The following is a 20,923-nucleotide window of genomic DNA, read 5'->3' on the forward strand; positions in this document are numbered from 1 at the left end:
CCGTTCCACACTCTACCCACTGTGCAATCTAAGTTACAAAATGTTGCTGCTATGTTAAGTTTCGATCACAATAAAATGTTACTAAGTAAAAATATTGCAATGTCGTATAATTTGTTCCATAAAAATAATCAGTGGTGCCGAAGTCCATGTTTATGTATAGCAGCTGCCATATATATAAACATTTGTGGGGGGGGGGGGGGGGCTTCAGAGGAAAATAAAATGATGACAATTAATAGAAATAGGATCACAAATTATTAAGTATATTGCCCACTGCGAGTATTTGGTATTACATATACATTATTTCGTTGATCAATTAACACCAAATAGTTCATAATAATACGATCATTACTGATTAGTAAGAACAGTAACAACTAATGGCGCATTTTGGACAGAACAAAAATAAAAATAAAAACCATCAACCAAAATAGACATTCGCCGACTAGCGACCACTAACTCCACTACCATACGTATATTACATTATTAGCATAATAATCTCTAATAATAATCTAATCTCTTTTCTATGATTATTAGCGTCTATTATGTTATCAAAAATGCAACATTTAGTCCATTATAGTGTTTATAAATAACTAAAAATTCCTGTAAATTATGATACACTATCGTTGAAAATGAACTGTACCTTCAGTTTAGTGTAATAACTAATAAGCCAGCTATATTTCAAAAAGACCGTTACATATATTTATATTATTTAATTGGTTTTATTATTTAACTTTTAAGAATTTTTAATTTTTAACCACTACTATTTAAAGTTAAAAATTATAATTGTCTAAGAATATTAAGTACAAATCAACCTTATAAAGTAATTTATTTAATACCAAAAACTATGAGTTCTGTTTGTAAATGTGATTGCGGGAAATTAAGTTCATCAATGAACGATAAAAATTGGAATAGACATATTAACTCATGTAAAGTACGAAAATTTAAAAGAAACTCTCATGATATAAAATCGTTTTTTTCTGGAAACAAGAGTAAAAAAAGCAAATTGATTCACCAAATTACTGCTGTAAAAAATAGTAAGTACCTACATCATTTATTTAAATGTTTTATTTTGTTTTAAAATAAAAATACAGATATATAATAAATATGAATTATTTTAAATAATTAATACTAATCTTAATTATAATATTTAATATGATTAGTTTTTACTTATAAGTTCTGTACTACCAACTTATTGTACTATAACCTACTTATGTGGCTATGTCCTATTAGTTATTACCAGGGTTAGGATATGTATGCACAGCATGATTTTTTTGCGACTTCTGAATATTGATTTTGTCAATAATGTCCACGAATCACCTCATGATGAGATAAATGGTGGTGTTTTTATTTTGCATGTTTTTGCATATTTTGGATAAAATGGATATTATTGCACATTTCAATTATATGAATGCAAAAAATGAATGTATTATAGTATATTTTGTATTTAATTCTAGCCCTGCTGATAAAAGTATAAAACTTGATTTTTTTATCAAACATAAATTTTATTTTGAATTATTTTATTTTATTTCTCTATTATATTATATTAAGACAAACAACCAACCACTGATGTATTTCAATAAATATTTTTTTTTATAACTATATTCTTGTATTTATCTTATAAAAATTTAAATCCATATTTTTGCATATTTTGGTAAATAAAATGCATATTTTACAATTTTTTATTTCATACAAATCCTAGCCCTGATAATTACATTAATTTATCCCACTACTGTTAATTTGGAATATAGAAAAGTAAAAAAATGCTTTATGTAAAAAAAAAATATGTTAGTTAAAAAAGATTTTTCTGATGATTGATTTTATATATTATTTTATTTTATGTACTTACATTTTTGTACCTACTTATGCATTAACAAATGATAATTTGTACATATTACATGCTCACATAGTTTTTTGATAATCAATTACCTTATTGGATATACAACTAGTTTTGAGATAAACTCATGATTGCAAAATAAAGGTATGTGCCTATCCATATTAAACGAATTTTTTTTAAGTATTTATATACTTAATTGTGAATATGTACCTATATAACTCATAACTGTTTGATGATTAATATCCTTATTGAATATACAACTACAACTAGTTTTAATTGAATAGGTACAAATTTTCAGCTATTTTTGATGTGAACAATGATTTAAATGAAGACCAAAGTACCCCAGTTAATAAAGAATCATTGGTTAAATGTGAAATTCAAAAAGATACTGAGATAAGCTCATGTTTGCAAAATAAAGGTATGTACTTAAATTATTTGTCATTTTTTATGCACCTATTTATATATTTTAAATATTTAGTTTTTAGTACCTTTGCCTATAATAATAATAATATAAATAATAATCCATAAGATAAAGTAATAGTGATATACGAACAGCGAAATAACATGTTTTTTTCCATTTTTTAAAGGTATAACAAATATTATGTAGGGGGTATCTATAAACCATATGTATTTAGCTAAAAGAAAAAAAACATAGGTATAATAATTTATAATAATAAGATAAGAAAATACAATTCAATTAAAACTAATAATTAATTTAGTAAATATTATTTAAATAACACTAAAAAAAAAAAAAAGAAAAGTTTATCAGAAGTAGTAGGTATCTATGGAAACAAATCAAAATGTAATACATTGTAACCTGCAGACATTAAAATTTTAGCAGGGCTATGTGACAAATATTTAGTTTTAAAATTTGACAGATAAAATGTAGGTTTATTTCTGGAGTTAATTGTATTTACCTTAAATTTTAATTCTTCAAGAAGTTCTACACAATAAGTCATCTTTTGCAATAATTTGAATAAAAATCTTAAATTTAATGCTATTTTATGTTTTTTAAAGAATCAATTTTAAATAAATTACCAATTGTATTATATCCTGATTCCTGACTAAGGGGTTCTTTTCATATTACAATTATATGACAGATATCTTAAAAAATTATTTTGAATTAAGGAAATGCATGTATATTGTCTAATATTGTCAGTGTGCCATAACCTAACCATATTAATGTAGCATATTTTATTTGAGATCTAACTAATGAGAAATATAAAGTTTTTAATGCTGAGCTATCGTAGAAACCTATACATATGGGCTTTAAAAGACCTATTTTCATAAATGACTTATTGCGAACATAATCAACATGTTTATTATCAGTTGTATAATAGGTAAATCATTATAATATGTGTATTGTGTTCTTAATATTGATATTTAATTTTATTTGATAGTTCATTGGATTAAAAAGTTCTAAATAAAATTTATATGTTACCATGAGTCTATTTACTTAGCATAATTTTTGAACTGTCAACTTTTATTTTAAATGATATGGATATGGATATAATTAAAAATTGTCCAGCAATTTTTGCTAAAATGTCTATTTTGTCACCGGAAATTAAAGATTACATCTTAAAATTTGGCCCTTGTCAACCGTTACAAGATGATTTACCTAATAAAATATTTCCATATGAAATTAACAATGAAAAGATAAAAAGAAGTTTTAATGATAAACTTTATTACAGAATTTTGTCTGATAAATCAAAATGCCATCGTGATTGGTTGTCTTATTCATTAAGCAGAAATAAAATATTTTGTATTCATTGCATGCTTTTTGGAACCAATTTGCATAGTAATTTAGAAAAATCTTGGACCAAAGAAGGGTTTAATAAATGGAAAAATTGTTCATTTGCTATTCAAAGACATGAATTAACTCCAGATCATGTAACATCATCTTTAAAATGTAAGTTACGTCAAAACAATGTGCCAATTTTGCCTTCAATTGAAAATAATAGAAAAACTCAGATAGCAATGAATAGACAAGTTTTATTAGAGCTTATAGACATTGTAATATACATGGGACGTCATAACCTGGCATTTCGTGGGCATTATGAGGATTGGTCTTCAAATTCTTGAGGTAATTTTAAGAACTTGGTTATGTTAATGTCTAAAAATTCCGGACCATTAGCGGAATACATTAACTGTATTCAACAAAATGGAAAACGTGAAACATCTTTTATTTCATGGCAAAGACAAAATCAGTTGATTGAAGCTATTGCCGAAGATATTTAATTTCAAATAAGATAATTTATTATAGCTGTAAGAATGTTAAGCATATTGCAGTCCCAAGATATGGATATGCTTATGGCCACAAATATTTTAAATAATGTGATTCATCAAATCAAAGAACTTAGAAATGATGATTCGTTTAAAAGATTAATAAAAAAGACTGATGAGTTTGCTGAAAATAGTATTGTTGACTTTTTACCTCTTGTATCTAGTCGATCCAAACGTATTCCAAGAAAATCAGGTGTATATATTTTTCAAAATAAATATCAATTATTAATTTAATTTATTAAGAAAGTATGATTGTTCTAAATTTCAAAATGTAATATTAATTTCAGGTGAACATTGTCAGGATGAAATTATATCATGCCCCATGAAAAAATTTAGAATTGATACATACAATGTCATAATGGATATTCTTTTAGCAGAGTTAAGTGGACGTTTTGAAAGCACCAATATAGGACCTCTAAAAGACTAATCCCTTCTTTCATTTAGACGTATTCGAGAAGTTCAAAATAATCCACACATTGTACCTTGGGATGCCTTTGACGCTTTGTGTACCATGTACTCACAAATCGATAAAAACTCATTATTGACAGAATATATTGAATTTTGAAAAAATTTTACTGAAATAGTAAACAGTATTTTACTTCCTAAGTATCTTAACTAAAATTTAATAGTCGAAGATTATGAAGATTCGCTAGAGTTAAACGCATATAGTTATGATAATGCGGAAGAAGATTCTGCAAAAGTTGTTTATCATAACATAGCAAGTACGAGGGAATTATTTAAATTATTTTGTTTGGCTAAATTAGCTAATATTTTTCCAAATTTATATTTAGTTTTAAAATTATCCATCACATTACCTGTAACAAGCTGTAGCGTAGAGCGAACGTTTTCTAAATTAAAACTTATAAAAACAAAGTTAAGAACAACTATGTTACAAGATCGTCTCGATAGTTTAATGAAAATATCATGTGAGCAAGATATAATTATTAATAATGAAAATGTAATTTTGTTATTTGCAGCTAAAAGTAGTGTTCTAACTAAATGTTTGATTTATTAATAAATATTTAATACTTATGATAATATTGTTATGAAAGAACATAATTATTATTAATATTGTATATAATATAATATAAAAGGTTGCGTTTTGACATTTTGTTTGTATTTTTTTATTTTATTGTAGGTATCATAGCAATTGGCAGGTAATTAAATATAATTATTATATATTATATATTATTATATTATATTATATTATATATTATATATTATTATTAATATTATTATTATATATTTTATATTTATATTAATATTTACATACGAATTAGTTGGAAAAGAAAAGAGAGTTAATCAAAAATAAAAGTGGGTGGAAAATTGTTTGACAGGTTTCAAATTTAATAAGTGGGTTATGTGATTGTGTGTGTTGTGGTGGGGGTGGGTGGGTGGTGGTCGGAGATCAATGCCATACATGTAATTTTGTACTTCGGCGCCACCGAAAATAATATTTAATATATCATCAAGTAACGTTATTGAAATGTTAAAAGTTTAACATTTATGTATTGTTACAAAATAATATTTATTCAATGTTCAATTATTGTTGTATTGCAGTGGCGTAATTTTGGGGGGGATATAGGGATATATTCCTCCCAGACGCTTTTTTTTTTAGAATAATTATAATTAAATTTCCGTAAGCACTAAGCTTTAAAAGATTTTAACATAAGAAATAAGAATACATGGATATTATCATAGTTGAGATTTTTTTTATTTTACTAATATAAAACTACGATAGTTCAACAATTATAATATAAGACAAGAAAATTGTATAGCTCAGAGTTAAAATATAACACTGACAAATCTACAATTTACTACTCTTTTTAGTGCTTAAAGCATGCAATATTTTACAAAAACGTGAAACATTGAAATTTTTTCTAAAACAAATATTAATGTTAGTTATTTATCAATTATTTATTATATAATCTAAAAGTTCTTATTATAATCATTAATATTAATGGAATGAGCACAGTGCTTGACATATTACTATAATAACTATATATATTGGGTCTTATTTTCGACTATTTATAGCATTATAGTATTACTTGGTTTATTTTCCTAGAAAATTGCTTTCGACGACGTCGACAAACAATGTATCATTATATTATTTTATTCAGTGGTATAAGGTATTAACTAGTGATGCCATATTGGCCTTTTTAAGTCCAAATCTGACCTTTTTAAGGCTAAATCTGGCCTTTTTCATTTCAATCTGACTGAAAAAATACACAATCTTGTTCTTAGCTTTTTTTCTAGCCATTAATTGTTTTTAACTAGCTTAATTCTGATTTAAGTTATATGTAATATATTTTAATTAATTGTTTGTGTATATAAGTATAATATTACACAACGATATTGATATCATGAGTTTTTCCCTTCGTTATCATTCCATATGATAAACCATATTTATGGTTGTTATCATAACAAATTATATTTATCTGTGGTGATTGTTAACTACGAATAAGATTTATATTCATATCTAGTTAATAGTTATCACTTTACACCTCGGACTAGTAATTCTTAGTTCGTCTCACGATTGTAGATTCGTGATTAAAAAGACTTTAATTCACTATTTTAACATTTTTTAAGTATTACCTATTTTGTTTTGTTATTTTTATTACTTATTATTTTATTTCCTTGTTTGTTGTTTTAATGTTGGACTGCTCAGAACATTAAAATTTAATAAACTATGAATTATGATTATTTAATATCTTTATTATATTATTATTTATATCTTTATTATATTTAATGTCCTAATAATATTATTTACTTGTAAAATATGATAAAAAGATTAATAGCTTTACTAAAGAAAAAAATGGAAATTGCCAACAATTTTAATAGTATTAATATTTTTATTTTTGCGTTAATATGTTTGTTATTAATCGATTTTTTTTTCAGCTGATTTCCGGCCTTTTGTGATAGTACTCATAGCTTTTTAAAAAAATTATAACTGGCAACACTAGTATTAACTATTTTGAAATATTATAAAACTGTAAACGATCAGCAAAAGTACAACACCAATGTCTATTATTATTTATATTATATATAGTAAAACGAGAAATAAAATAATATTATTTTTCTTTAACTATGGATATGTGTCTATTGTGCGATAATGTAAATTTAATATATTACTAAATTACATATTCAATTATTAAATTAAAAATGAAAAGGCAGTCGAATGCTTTTATTTCTTTTTTTCAAAAAAATTTAAAGAAACTGATCAAGAAAACAGCTTGTCAAAATGTAATTCAGATCAAGACCGACCTAGCAAAAAACTTGTAATAGAGTTGAACTATTTTGTGAAATAATCTAAATCTTCATACAATTTTGTATTTCTTATTTCTATGTAATTATTATGGCATACCCATATCCATAAATTTAAAAATCAATAACACAAGAATATTTTCCTAGGAAAAACAAAGAATTAGATCAATGATTTCTGTAGAATAACCTGTAAGTACAATGTTAGAAAAAGTTAATAATTAATAATTAACATTTTTTACAATCATCATTATACCATTTAATTTATAATAATAAATTAATATAATATTGAGATATATGAGATTTAATGGTTAAAAGGGGTGTAGGGGGCATAGCCCCACTAGAACGATAGTATAAATTTATATCCCAATCCCACCCCAAAACCAATTCCAAATTTCACCACTGTTGTATTGAAATAATCTTGTTTACTCGTTAACACACAGCAGCACTCAGCAATTATAATATTATCACTTTATTTATAATCTTACCAATATCCCTAAATAGTTATATCCCATTATTATAAAAACTATCAGTGGTTTTTCCAATTCGGATTTCGGTGAAGCCGAACCCGCAGACAGCGCGGCGCGCGAAATAGCTGGGTAGTGGGCACTGTAACTTATTGACTATTGCCATTTGTCAGTCTTTGCTGCGGATGCCAGAGAAAATAATATTTGTTAATACCTAGTTATTACAATATTACTTAAGTCATCATAACCCATGTGACTATTTCACTTATTATTTTCCGACATTGTTCATGTTTTGTTGTTTTTCTCTTTCGTATTTATATTTTATTCACGTTGTTTGATATTTTCATAACTTACTCGTCTCTACGGAAAGAAATGGATTACCAAAGTTGTGGATTTTCGACTCCTGCAGCTTTAAGATAGGTAATTATGTCTATTATGCTTTTTAGTCAATATTTTGTTCATATGTTTATATAGGTACCTATAACTTTTTTTGTCATTTAAAAATTAAAAAGTAAGTCTGAGATCATTTTTTTCTAGCTATTTATTATATAATTTTTCAACATATTTGTTGAAATTTTTTTTGTAGGTAGTAGGTACCTGTTCAAATTAACTTTCATAATTCATTTATTTTTATTAATTTTGCATTCCTACATTGTTATAGAAACTAATCACAAAACGTTGGGTGATTACTACATTTCCGGACAGTAATGATTAGTGTCATACCAACCAATTGGATTTTGAAAACTGTCAATAATGATGACAATAGAATAGAAAAAATGTGTATGGCCACCTAGAACATTTAATGTAACTAGTGATTTCTTAAAAGAGGCTGTGGAGCCATAAGATGATTGGAATACTTATAGAATAAATCTTTTTGAAAATGGCAAAGAATATAGTATGTATATATTAAGTTTATCTATAGAATTAATGAAAATGAACCTAGTACATAAAGCTAAATTTATTATATTTACATAAACAATTTGTAGGTGATTTTAGTAAAACATGGTAAGGAATGTTGAATTGTCTGAAGAATCAGCATCTGAAGTGGAACAGCAACTTCTAAATATGAAAAATAAAAACAAAAAGTTATATGGCCAGTCATCAATGATACGTGAAGATTCTGACACTTCAAGTGATGAATGTACCTAATCAATTAATTACTTTTTTTTTTATAATTACTTTATTATTTTATTTTTAATTATAGGTATCAATATTTTTTCAACAGAAAAAGATTGTTAAAGATCCAAAATCTGTTATGGCAGAACAAACTACTGTAGATACCGTTTCTGAGCATCAGTATACTGAATTAAGTAATGTAAATTTAATTCCGTTCACAAGTTCAGAAAATATACCATTGAATACTTCATAGTCTTATAGTTTTAACATACCTCAGGTAAATAAAGTACACATCATTTTTAGGATCTTAACAAAGAACTGATAAATGATTACAAATTTGAAATTAAAAAAAATATAAAACCTTTATATAATACTATTTCCTTAGAATTTTTGAATTAATTATTTTTAGTTATTTATTTGTTTAAATTGTTTTAATTCATCCTGATTTAACCCTAAACTATTTAAATATTAAGGTCAAGTACCTATTTATAAATATTTAATATCTGATAAAAATATAATTCATGTTTTATATAATTTTTACTATAAATTTGATTAGTTATCAAAAAATGTATTTTTGTTGAAAAAATAGAGTAGCAGTACATTAATTCCAAATGAAATTCATTCAGTGTACAATTTAAATCCTATGGTTAATTTAGATACAACGCAACCAGGTCCAATAATATATAACACTTAAAAAATTGATATTGCAAACTTAAAACAATTTATTTTGTACTTTTATATTTACCATTATAGAAGTCACTCCAATAGATAAACAGAATATAATTATGGAATTGTTATGATCTAGATATACCACAGTAGTTTTCTCAAATAATAATATTATATTGTATGTTTGATAAATTCATAATTTATATTTATTAAAATTGTTAATTTATTTTGTGTCAATTTGATTTTAGCTGGTACATATTTATCTATTTACAGTAAATATATTTTATCTATTATGTAAACATATCTTTTATATTTGTATGATTTTAAATGTAGTTTTTTTATTAATTATTAAGTTTACTGTAATTATATAATGTGATATCTAAGTATATTAAGTTATTACTATGGTCTATGAATCATATATTTGTAATGTTAATTATCATATAAGTTAAATTGTTTGTATATTTATGTTAATTATTCATACTTTTTAAGCATAACACTCATTTATGTAATTGTATTATTTTGTAGAAAAAAAATGTTTTTAAGTATAATAAAACATTTGGTTTATTATTAATTTGATTAATTAAATAAATGTGTTGTTCCTTTTCATATTTTATAGTTAAATAAAAAAAATAATATTAATATCATTAAAGAATTGGTTAAGATGCATATGTTATCTAGTAACATTAATTTCATGTTACTTGTAACGTGCATAGATTATTACTTGTAACGTTCATAGAATGTTACCGGTAACGTGTATAGAACGTTAATATAAAGCATTGTATTCATATTACAATTGAAGTTACTTTTTCAGGACATAAGCAGTTCCATACACATTACAATTACATAAATGCCACTTTAAATGTAACATTACAAGTTACAAATTAATATTGTAAAAAAATTGCCGAAATATTCCATTGCACAGTGGGTACTCTCACGTAGTAAGTAGGAGTGATGGGTGGGGGGGGCATTTAACGCTGAGAAGTATTCACTTCAATAATAAATAAGTGATAACATAAAGATATAATTTATTTTTGTAGTGAATATTATTAATAAAATACGTAATAAATATAGACACCAGTCACTAGGTACTAAATGAAATGGACCGTCGTAGTATTATAAAACAATGTATTAACTCAAACATAATAATATCAGCTTTAATAGATGAACTGGAAACTGAATTAAGGCAAAAAACCAAAACGAATATGAACGAGGAAATGGCTCCTTCGACAAGATACACAGAAGAAGTTAAACAGTTTAATTTTTAATTTAAATATTTTACTCATAAACCTAACTTAATCTTACTTCCTCATCTCTACCAAACCGTTCTATTCACTTGCACTCACAGTTTTACTGATGCTAAGCACTACTTATACATGTTTACACGTGTGGTATTAGTGCGAATGACAAATACTAATGACAAGTACTACGTATCGAGTAAACATAGTAAGCATAACCGTAATAATTTTATCACTAACTAAAGATATAAATTCTTATCAAATAATGATCATTTTCAACTATACATAATACATTTTTATTATATAAAGTATTTGCGAAGTCGTCTATAATAGTTTATTAATATTAATATTTAATAACAATAAACTATTATAACAATTATGTTTCCGTATAATGACATTATTATGAAGTAACTACAAACACTGTTTACCCGCCGTAGTCAAAATAACAAACGTGAGATATTGAACGACGGTCGACCTGTAATTTCATTAAATAATTTAAATATTTAGTATTCAAATGAAAAGGTATATTCTCGTTCTTTTAAAGAATCTTGGTTGAGATTTTATATACACCTTGAAAATATCTGCTTCACCCCTCGTTTGGTTCACGAGCTGCTATTGCTGCGGACGTTCGATTCCGCGTCTGTATGTGTTGTGTTCGCGGATCTATTGTCGCATTGTTTTCCGCCAACTTGTTTTCGATACATTGGATTTTTATTTTTGTCGTTTTGCCGGCATTTTTATTTATTGTGTTGTCGACGTCCACTGTGCCACCTGAGAGACGCCCCTTTTCACGTGTCCTCTCAACGGCTGTTTCGCTGAAACCACCATCTTTGTTGGCCTGTTGGTGAGCTGTCAACTCAACGCTCAGTGCCTGAATATCGTCACGTCCAGGTTATCGTTATTACTTGCATTAATTGTATTATCACTGTCTATATATTTTTTTTTTTTAAATTATGTTATCATTGTTATTATTATTATCATTGGGTGCCTATTCAGTGCATTATTTACATGTATGAAAATTTATTATACGTCTTGTATTATTTATTTAGACAGTTGTACATATTAATAAGCTTTTGCATCATCTGAATCCCGTTTCTTCATCATCGCGAGTCAGCGCAATAAACGGCATATAGTATATTGTGATAGCGCATCAAGTAACTTACAAGAACCTCCCAAAGTTGTGTGAGCCGGTTAGTACTTAATTCCCATAAAATCCCTTATAATTAAGTTATTATAGCAATTAAATACTTACACAATCGAGAATGATTTACCATTTTCGCGAATTCCACGGCAATTTGTGACTCATTGCTCATAATGGGGATATATATTAATATGTAAATAAAACAACACCAATTATTACACATATCTATATTTTTACCAAGTTGATAGGTAACATTGATAGACAATACTGAAAATAAAAACCCGAAAACTAAATTAATTCATAGTAATTTGAATACATTATTATAGTTTATAGGTATAATAAAATCAAAGTCAGTGCTTCGTGGTCGAGCTACGTCTTATCGCACAGTCATCTTTCTCGGTTTGAACCTGATTACCGGAGGCTTATTTTTTGAACAGAAAATAAATAACTATACCAAACTTATACCTGCTATAACTTAAAAACAAAAAGGTATCAACTACCGTACTAAAAATTTCCACGTCGTATTATTAGTCACGGTAGTTAAAAACTTCTATAAAAAAAAAAATAATAATAATAATAATAATAATAGTCGTTAATACAAATTTCCATTTATTATTCATATAATCGATAATATCTATGGTATTAGTAATTAGTTTATTATCTTGTATGTAAGTACCTTTTAATTTAATTTTGTTGTTCGTATAACAGTTAGCTAATGAAAATGGACTCAGTTGAAGAAGTAGAACTTCCAGCTAACATAAACTTGATACGTTTCGAGAAACCAGAGTTGGTGACACATAAAATGCAATATAAACAAGTAAACTTTAATATTTAGATTTAACTATTGCTATCTAGTGGCGTCTTTATAATGATAGAGAGGGATAATTGAGATTAAATTTACGGGGTATGTAAATCTTGTTTAAATATATTTGTGTACCGTAGAGCATATGAAATGGGTTTATAATTTATAACTTTTTTTTATTCAAAAAATAAAAGCTTTAAGAAATGTATATTATTCTTTTAAATCATAGAAAAACCCTGAATACGTCACACCTTTTTTTATCTGCTGTATAATAGAAAATACAAGAAATATTAGTTGGGGGCGTTAACTAAACCTGAGTGGCAAGCATCGATTAAACCAGTACCTATTTCTATATTTACATAATTTTTAGGAGCTGTAAAAAGTGATGGATAATTAATATTGGGAATCAAAGCTGTACCTATGTTCCTTCCTATGTTTTTTATTCCCAACATCACAACCAGGAACAAAATATTTGTTGTTTTTACTCATTTTAAGTATGTCGACAGCCGTTAATAAATAATAATAATATAGGTATTATAATAGTTATAATATTATATTATGCTGATCACCGGTAATCGGTATGCTGCAAAATAAAATGCATCCGTCGGTCAGCTGATAATAAAAACAGGACACCTATTGTAAACAGCGCACTCTTTCGGGAATATCATCTGTAGTAAATACGAAGCACCCCTTTAAACTGATGGGAGGGTGTTAGCTGGTCCACCGTATATATATATATATATATATATAATATATATAGAATATTAATTCTAAGATATGATAACCAAAATAATTTATATATTACTGTCTTTCAAACATTTTTTTAGTCAAACGATGTTTTAAGTGTTTCTCTACTAGCACCAGGATATTTTTTTCGATAATCTTGCACTGTCTAAAAAAAAATAAGAAACCAACTATTTTATCTTTTATTTATGTATTAAATAGATATTATAGATCATTTAATACATTTGAAATTTCTTACTTGTAAAACAAACTGCTTTTGATCCTCATTTTTGGTAAACTTGTCATTAAATTCTTCCATAAGTTTCACCCCTCTCTCTGCTGTGTCATTGACTACCCGGAGAGATTCAATTATTTCCTTTCCTTTTTGGTATCCTTCTAGATCATTCCAGTTTTTAGGGTGAACTTCTAAAAAATCTTTTGGAATGTTAAATCTTTCAAATAATTTAATCGAATTTGTGCCTAATAAATCCAATGGTAAATCTTTCTTTAAAAAATTATTTAATTCTTGAACATTGACAGTATATTTTTTAAGAGCAATTTCTTCGGATACTTGTTTTTGCAAAATTTTTTGAGCCATTTTCATTCGAGTTTCATTATTTATTCGTTCATCAAAAATTGAAAACGCAGCACTTTCTTCGTTTAAATACCATAAGTGATTTATTATTTTCGATATTGCTTTTTCTGCTACTTCTATGTCATCCATTTTGTATGCATTCAATGTTTTTAAAAAATAAATATCATTCAAAGGTGCTGTAATAGCATTTGTGGATGAAAACCATGCTTCTGCATAACATTTTATTATGAAACAGCATATACGTTTTAATGCTTTTTCTTGTTTTTTAGTAATTTTAAATTGTGTTCGGAATAAAAATATTTTTAGACAATATATTGCCTTTGCCATCCAACGCGCAAGATGATATGCGCCAGGTGCTCGAAAATGTATTCCTTGTGGAGGAACACCTCCTAAAAATATTATTATTAATTCGAGTAACTCTTTATAATCGTCTCTGGGAAGATTGTCTTTGATTTTATTTTTTGCAAATATTAAAATTTCGTCACTAATACCCTTTAAAATATTTTTTACATTTTCGTCAGTAGACCATGTTGAAAATGAATTTTGATCAATATTTCTCCATTCATTCTTAAATTTTTTGAATATAATAATATCTGGGCCTGTACTATTTACTAAATTTACTGTAGTAAACACACCATGTAACACTATTTCATAAACATGGTGTCTACATGCCAAGTACAAAATATTCCGATCAAGTTTTTGTTCTAATAGGTGGCATGCGCCATTTAATATGCCTGTATTACTTGCAGTAGTATCAAATACAAAAGCCTGGATTGTATCTTCAAGTGACCATTCTTGTAGAGTGTGATAAAGAGCTGAAGATATTTCTCTACCTGTACCAGATTTAATTTCGGGAACTCCTAACAACTGTTCCATATTTAGTGCTGTAACAACTACTGGGAGTCGGTCAACTTTTGATTTTCTCGTGATATCTGGTAATATTTTTGAATCCCAGTGAAGCACTAATGATTTTAAATTTAAATTGTTAAACTTCAAACGTATCCTTTCAGAAATCTGTTGTCGAAATTTTTCCCGGGATATTTTAATCGATGTTCGATTTATAATATATTCACTAGAATCTATTTCTAGTGCTTCCAAAACGGCTGTTAATAAATGAACACAATCTCTGTCACTTACCTTGCATTTATCAAGTGCAGCAGACAATCTCGGGGACATAATTTCTTTTCTACCTCTTTTCGATTTTGGTGGTCCAAAATCAATTAGAACGTTTTCATGGGTACTTGATGTACTAGGAAGACAATCGCAAAGGTCTGAAGAATCGGAATCAGATGATCTAAATTGAAAATTGTCCACTAGAAATGTTTAGTACAAAATAATTGATATTAGATATTCGAATAACGTATAAAAAATAGAAGTTTAAAAAAATTGTATTACCTGATTTAAAATTTGAACTTTGTTTTTCTCTTCGTTCTTTTTGCCGTTCTTCTTTTTCTTTTTTCTTTCTTTCAGCTATTGTACCTTTTATGTCCACTCCAAGCATACATCCTTCACGGCCTTTTTTTCTCTGTGCAATTAAAAATTTTTTGTCTTCCTCCAAATTAATTAAAATTAGTGCGTCATCATGTGCGATGTCAAATAAATCGTTTAGATTTTCTTCGAATTCTTTTTCTCTATTTCTAGCAAATTCACTATTTCGAGTTTTATGTTTTTCCAAGGCTCTTAAATCTTCATATAATGTTTTACATTTTATAATACAGTTCGATCGATATTTTGTAGGAATACGAGCTTTCTTCCAAAAGATTAAGCATTCGTCAATTACCAACGACGCACTTTCGTGTAAATTAAGATTTACCATTCTCATATTATAAAACAGTACACTTAAAACATCTCTCTTAGAGTGTAATTTTCCCCCATAGATTTGATTTTGCATAAAACCAACTAAAAACACAGGTTTACGTGACATCTTTAACAATTATAGAAAAATAACCACATGAACAACAAATACTGTTAAACTGAACGATATCCACACACCTATAGAATATACTAACTAATAACTAATGGCATTCACGTGCCATCAATGTACTAATGTACTTATTGTACATGTATTGAGGAAAATTAATAATTTTATCTCATATAACAAAACTTTATTATTTAATCCAACGATAAGATAATGAAATATGTGTAAATATAAGTAATATTATTTAATATCAGTACGATAGAACAAATATAAATTGTACTTTCTTAACAAGAGTTTATTTTTAACCACGATATTCAATAATTGTCAATTATGTACAATGATAAAGCATTTACAATCATTAATAACACAAACAATATTAAAATACCAATTTTTGTAAATTTATTTTTAAAAATGATTTAAATGTTATTTATTTAAAAAATAATTATCTGACAAGAATTATGAATAGAATAATTCTTATGTAGAATAAAATTTTTTATAAATTTTATTCTATGCATATTTAACCAATTTTTATTTTTTCATAAGATAAATGTAAATTATTGATCGACAACCCTTATTATTCAAACTTCAACCCTCGGGGGGCACGTGAAGGAGTTGACCAATAACAAGGGCGCACCCAAGGGGGTGGCTAACGGGCTTTAGCCCCCCCCCATAATGGCTAGCCCCAAACATTATGATAATTTTATTAGGTTTATTGATAATTAACATTTGACTTTAAATTATTATAAAAAAAATTATCAACTATAGTATATCAATTATTTTATTTAAGCCATCTTCCTACTTAAGAATCATTTGAGTATTCTTTAAATAAACTTTTATTTTTCTGCAAACGTCTGAACCAACTTTGTTCTAAATGGGATTTACAGCAAACTATTTTACACTGTGGAAAACTCTGAAGAACAGCATTGTGTGCAGCTTTAAGATTTCTGTACATATTTCAAAATAAATACTACCTATTAATATTAAAATTATTTAAATTTAGCCCCCCCCCTAAAAAAAATCCTGGATGCGCCCCTGACCAATAATAGTAGAATTTCACATTTATACTTTTACTATGCTATTTAACAAATATAGGGGGTCATGGAGTACAAATTTGAAAAAAAAAATTGTACCTCTATAAATAACGACCACCCTAATATATATATATATATATATATGGTTATATTAAAATGTAGACGAAAAGATGTTGATACCTACAGATATTACTTATCAACACTCTATACACAATATTTTCATTTCATAATATTTATTTATTATATACATTTGTATTTATATTTATAATATAATAATGATTTTAAAAATACATTTTATAGTTTTATTTTATCTTATTTTATTTAGTGTTGTCAATTTAAATAATACTTATCAGCTAGATATTATAACCAATTCATAAAAAATCAATTGGAAAATTTCTTACATAGTCGTTTTTAAATACTTTGCTCAAGTCATATAGCACACTTTTAGTTTAAATTAAATTATAATAGCTTAAGGAACATTTCATTAAAATTAAATGAAATTAAAATTTTTTTATATGATTTACCTTTTTTATTTAATTTTTACATGATAAAATACAATTACTCATTTCCCATGGAATATATTGTTCAATATGTTTCAAATAAGTTTCTATAGTTTTCCAATATTTATAGACAACACGTAGTCTTAATCTAGGTCTATACAGTAATTCTCAGCCTTTTTTATTCTACGCCCCTCTTACACATCTTAATAAATCTCAAATCTCTATATTCCAATACATTATAAATTAAAATGTATCACGTTCTTTGTAAATAGCGTAAATAAATTATACAAATGACTATTTTTTATTTTATTTTTTTGTTGATAGTAATTTATATATTTTTATCATCTTAAAAATAAATTGACTAACAAGATAAATTTTAAGAAAAAGACACAGAAAATTGAATATAAATAATATTTTGGAAATTCTAAAACAGGAATTTTAATGAAAAGCTTGATACTGTTTTTTGTCTTTAAGTTCATAATTTATAAAAATACTTTTTATACAGCGTAAAGTATCTTTTGTTTTTCATTTATCGAAGTTCAATTTACAAAGATAATATTATGTAATAGATACTTATAAATAGCTTTTAAAATAAACGTGGATTTTAAAATATATGCTATAAGCTATAAATTAACTTTTGGTCATAAATGTTAAATCATTTATTAGGAAAAATGTACAGATTCAAATGTTTCAACATTAAATTTTGAAGAAGATGTGAATATTAACCAAGGCCTAAAATGCGATGACGTTTTGAATCAAATATTGCCAGCAAAGGAATGGGAAAAGGATGGGAAATTATACCGTCAAAAGCTATCCAATCAGCCAGGTACTAAATTGGATATGAAAAATCTTAATATGAAATTGAACATGTATTTGAAACAATTCAATGCCAAAGAGGTGGGCATTTGTCCGATAAAAGAGCAACTGTACTTCCAATGTTTCAGTAAGTTTGAAAACAATATATTATATTTTTATTTATTAATTTAAATTTATAAGTAAAACATTTCGAAAATAAATATTATGATTAATATTCTAAAATGAAACAGAATTTTGAAAAAAATTAATTATATAATAATGAACTTGAGACATTAATCAAGTTTATATCGAGCCCTCTAAAATCAGCAATATTACTTAATATTCTTCTGAGTCTTAAGACACCTAACTGAAATTCGTTAAATGTATAGTTTGATTCAAATTTTTAATTTTATATAAGACTGATTACATATTTTTTTAGTTATTTAAAAATTATATTTTAATTGAGTTTAATATTATTTATGGCTTTATGTATGCAGACGAAATTATTAGACAAGTGACGGTAAACTGTCCAGAAAGGGGCAGCATGTTAATCCGAGTTCGTGATGAAATCCAAAAAAATTTAAACAGTTATCAAAAGCTGTACGAGAGCGTAATAACATTTGGAATCCGAAAATCATTGTTGGTAATAAGCAAAGCAATATCTAAATAGTTTTTTATTATATGCATAAATAAATCTTAATGGGTAAAAAGTGGTATGAATGACATATGACAAGTCACCCATTAAAATGCCCGAAAAGGAACATATGCAATAAAAATTAGAGAGGGGGTATGGGGGGTATAAGCCCCCCACGGGTCTGTGTTAAATAATTTCAAACGTGAAATGCAGTTTTTTAATCGTTGAACTGATCTCCTCTACTTAATTTTTCCCAAATGGAACACTGCCATTAACATATAATAACTTATAGTAATATTATTGGTGATGACATTTTCAGATGATGATAAAATACTGATAATAAGTAACATAAATATACCGCCATACTTACAATCAAATATAGTACTACATGCATTAGGTTGAATAACTTCATGGCATCATGGAAAAATATTTATAATTGTTAACCCTGTGGTATTTTCGTAGCAAAAAGGTCAAATGAACAATTTGAAGACAATAAGAGAAAATTTGAAGACCGAAAATGAAAAATTAGAGGCAGCGTTTGATAAAACGATTGCGAAGACGGAGCAACTCAAAATCGAGATGGCCAAAGCGGTAAATGCAGAAGAAACACGTCACGCTAAAGACTTAGACGATTTGAAAAAATCCAACCAAATAATGAAAGTAAGAGTGGCGCGACCTACTCATACATTATTTCATTAATTATTTTGAACTTGTGTGTTATTTTATATCTCAGCATCCATCAGTTTTGATTATTATTTTTTCCGTACATCTGATGCACGCAGATATCGTATTTGTATGCTTGACTCATATCAGTGGTATTTGTGCGCAATTTTATTACTGAGTTATATGATAAATTAGTACTGATAATACATCAAACCGCTAATACAAAAACTTAGCTTAAATTCACATGGCCTTTAGACTACTTAAAGTATATAATACACCTATGTATTACGTACCTGTACATATTTATAAAAATTTAATTTAAAATTAACTGCGTAAATGTACATTAAAATTACATTCATATATAGGAATTATGTATGTTTGATTACAGGTTCAAATAGAATCCATCATTGATCCGAAAAATTATGCGAATAAGTAACAAACCTAACAACAGTTGATGTTTATTAGATTAAAATGATCAAAAATAATTATATTTTAAATAGTGTTTCTTAAATTATAAATGTGTTCATTTAAGCATATTAATTCATTGGCATGTTTACGGGAGTAGCCGTGTATTTATTTTATTAATTTGTTTGTATTTTTTGTTTTAAATCACGTATACAAAATATGAAATATATATTTGCGTGTATTTTTTGTGCTATGTTCACTGCAAGTAATCAAACAACAAGCGCGCATGCGTGTATAATGCCTGCATGCCCCGTACAAAGTAACCCTCCACAAGCGGTCCCAGAATACGAAGATCCGCACAAAGAGGATAGTAGAAATAGAAAAAAACATAAAGAACACACTCAGCAAATGACGCGCTATCACACTCGCTCATATGACATTTAATCATTCAACCGATGTCGCACTTTTACACACGCATCCATACACCATAACCTGCTGTTTCATTTGTTCGTGTCGTCTTATTTTCCACCTAGTTCTCAAGAAAGAAGTTTTACTTCAAAAACTCTCTAAAATCGTTAATAATTGGACAAAATTGGAATTATCTTTCATAGCAATATTCATACAATAAGAGCGCATCCATCGATACCACATTTGTTAATCTATGTTGAATATAAAAAAAAAGTTAAAATGATGACGTTGTTACGAACCAAATGTTGAACTTGCAAAATGAATGTACGATTTTGATAGTAAGACGTAACAAATTTATAAAAGTGTACAATGCTTAGACGGATGATTCTAATGTACACTCCTACATGCGACAGAGGGCTTACAGCAATAAACTTGTAAGTCATTAAGAT

General features: G+C 26.7%; 3 protein-coding genes and 2 pseudogenes across 3 annotated transcripts; 4 read left to right on the plus strand and 1 right to left on the minus strand.

The window, feature by feature from the left end:
- Positions 1–765: 765 nt before the first annotated feature.
- On the plus strand, positions 766–4,084 carry LOC112681540. Its single transcript, XM_025551790.1, has 3 exons — positions 766–1,031; positions 2,130–2,249; positions 3,523–4,084. Exons 1-3 carry the CDS (start codon positions 842–844, stop codon positions 3,573–3,575), a joined length of 363 nt encoding a protein of 120 aa, XP_025407575.1. The 5' UTR covers positions 766–841; the 3' UTR covers positions 3,576–4,084.
- A 35-nt stretch (positions 4,085–4,119) lies between these two features.
- On the plus strand, positions 4,120–5,140 carry LOC112681675 (annotated as a pseudogene).
- Positions 5,141–7,721: 2,581 nt separating this feature from the next.
- On the plus strand, positions 7,722–9,636 carry LOC112681628 (annotated as a pseudogene).
- Positions 9,637–11,325: 1,689 nt separating this feature from the next.
- LOC112681427 (33 kDa inner dynein arm light chain, axonemal-like) lies at positions 11,326–20,225 on the plus strand. Its single transcript, XM_025551685.1, has 7 exons — positions 11,326–11,750; positions 11,909–12,049; positions 12,709–12,817; positions 18,236–18,512; positions 18,862–19,007; positions 19,461–19,658; positions 20,050–20,225. The coding sequence occupies exons 3-7, from the start codon at positions 12,716–12,718 to the stop codon at positions 20,095–20,097; spliced, it is 771 nt and encodes a 256-aa protein (XP_025407470.1). The 5' UTR covers positions 11,326–11,750; positions 11,909–12,049; positions 12,709–12,715; the 3' UTR covers positions 20,098–20,225.
- On the minus strand, positions 13,607–16,141 carry LOC112681418. Its single transcript, XM_025551677.1, has 3 exons — positions 15,516–16,141; positions 13,785–15,433; positions 13,607–13,694 (listed from the first exon to the last, which is right to left on the minus strand). The coding sequence occupies exons 1-3, from the start codon at positions 16,042–16,044 to the stop codon at positions 13,626–13,628; spliced, it is 2,247 nt and encodes a 748-aa protein (XP_025407462.1). The 5' UTR covers positions 16,045–16,141; the 3' UTR covers positions 13,607–13,625.
- Positions 20,226–20,923: the final 698 nt, after the last annotated feature.

This window comes from Sipha flava, unplaced genomic scaffold (genome assembly GCF_003268045.1).
Source record: "Sipha flava isolate LNK unplaced genomic scaffold, YSA_version1 102_pilon_pilon, whole genome shotgun sequence".
NCBI lineage: Eukaryota > Metazoa > Arthropoda > Insecta > Hemiptera > Aphididae > Sipha > Sipha flava.

Excerpts from the sequence above, each read along its gene's own strand:
- LOC112681540 (XM_025551790.1), top strand. The coding sequence starts at position 842 with ATGAGTTCTGTTTGTAAATGTGATTGCGGGAAATTAAGTTCATCAATG. Across the intron at positions 1,032-2,129 it reads AATTACTGCTGTAAAAAATA|CTATTTTTGATGTGAACAAT; the intron begins GTAAGTACCTAC and ends ACAAATTTTCAG. Across the intron at positions 2,250-3,522 it reads CTCATGTTTGCAAAATAAAG|AATTTTGTCTGATAAATCAA; the intron begins GTATGTACTTAA and ends ACTTTATTACAG.
- LOC112681427 (XM_025551685.1), top strand. The coding sequence starts at position 12,716 with ATGAAAATGGACTCAGTTGAAGAAGTAGAACTTCCAGCTAACATAAAC. Across the intron at positions 18,513-18,861 it reads ACTGTACTTCCAATGTTTCA|ACGAAATTATTAGACAAGTG; the intron begins GTAAGTTTGAAA and ends TTATGTATGCAG. Across the intron at positions 19,659-20,049 it reads AATCCAACCAAATAATGAAA|GTTCAAATAGAATCCATCAT; the intron begins GTAAGAGTGGCG and ends GTTTGATTACAG.
- LOC112681418 (XM_025551677.1), bottom strand. The coding sequence starts at position 16,044 with ATGTCACGTAAACCTGTGTTTTTAGTTGGTTTTATGCAAAATCAAATC. Across the intron at positions 15,434-15,515 it reads AAGTTCAAATTTTAAATCAG|TGGACAATTTTCAATTTAGA; the intron begins GTAATACAATTT and ends AAACATTTCTAG. Across the intron at positions 13,695-13,784 it reads AAAAGCAGTTTGTTTTACAA|ACAGTGCAAGATTATCGAAA; the intron begins GTAAGAAATTTC and ends ATTTTTTTTTAG.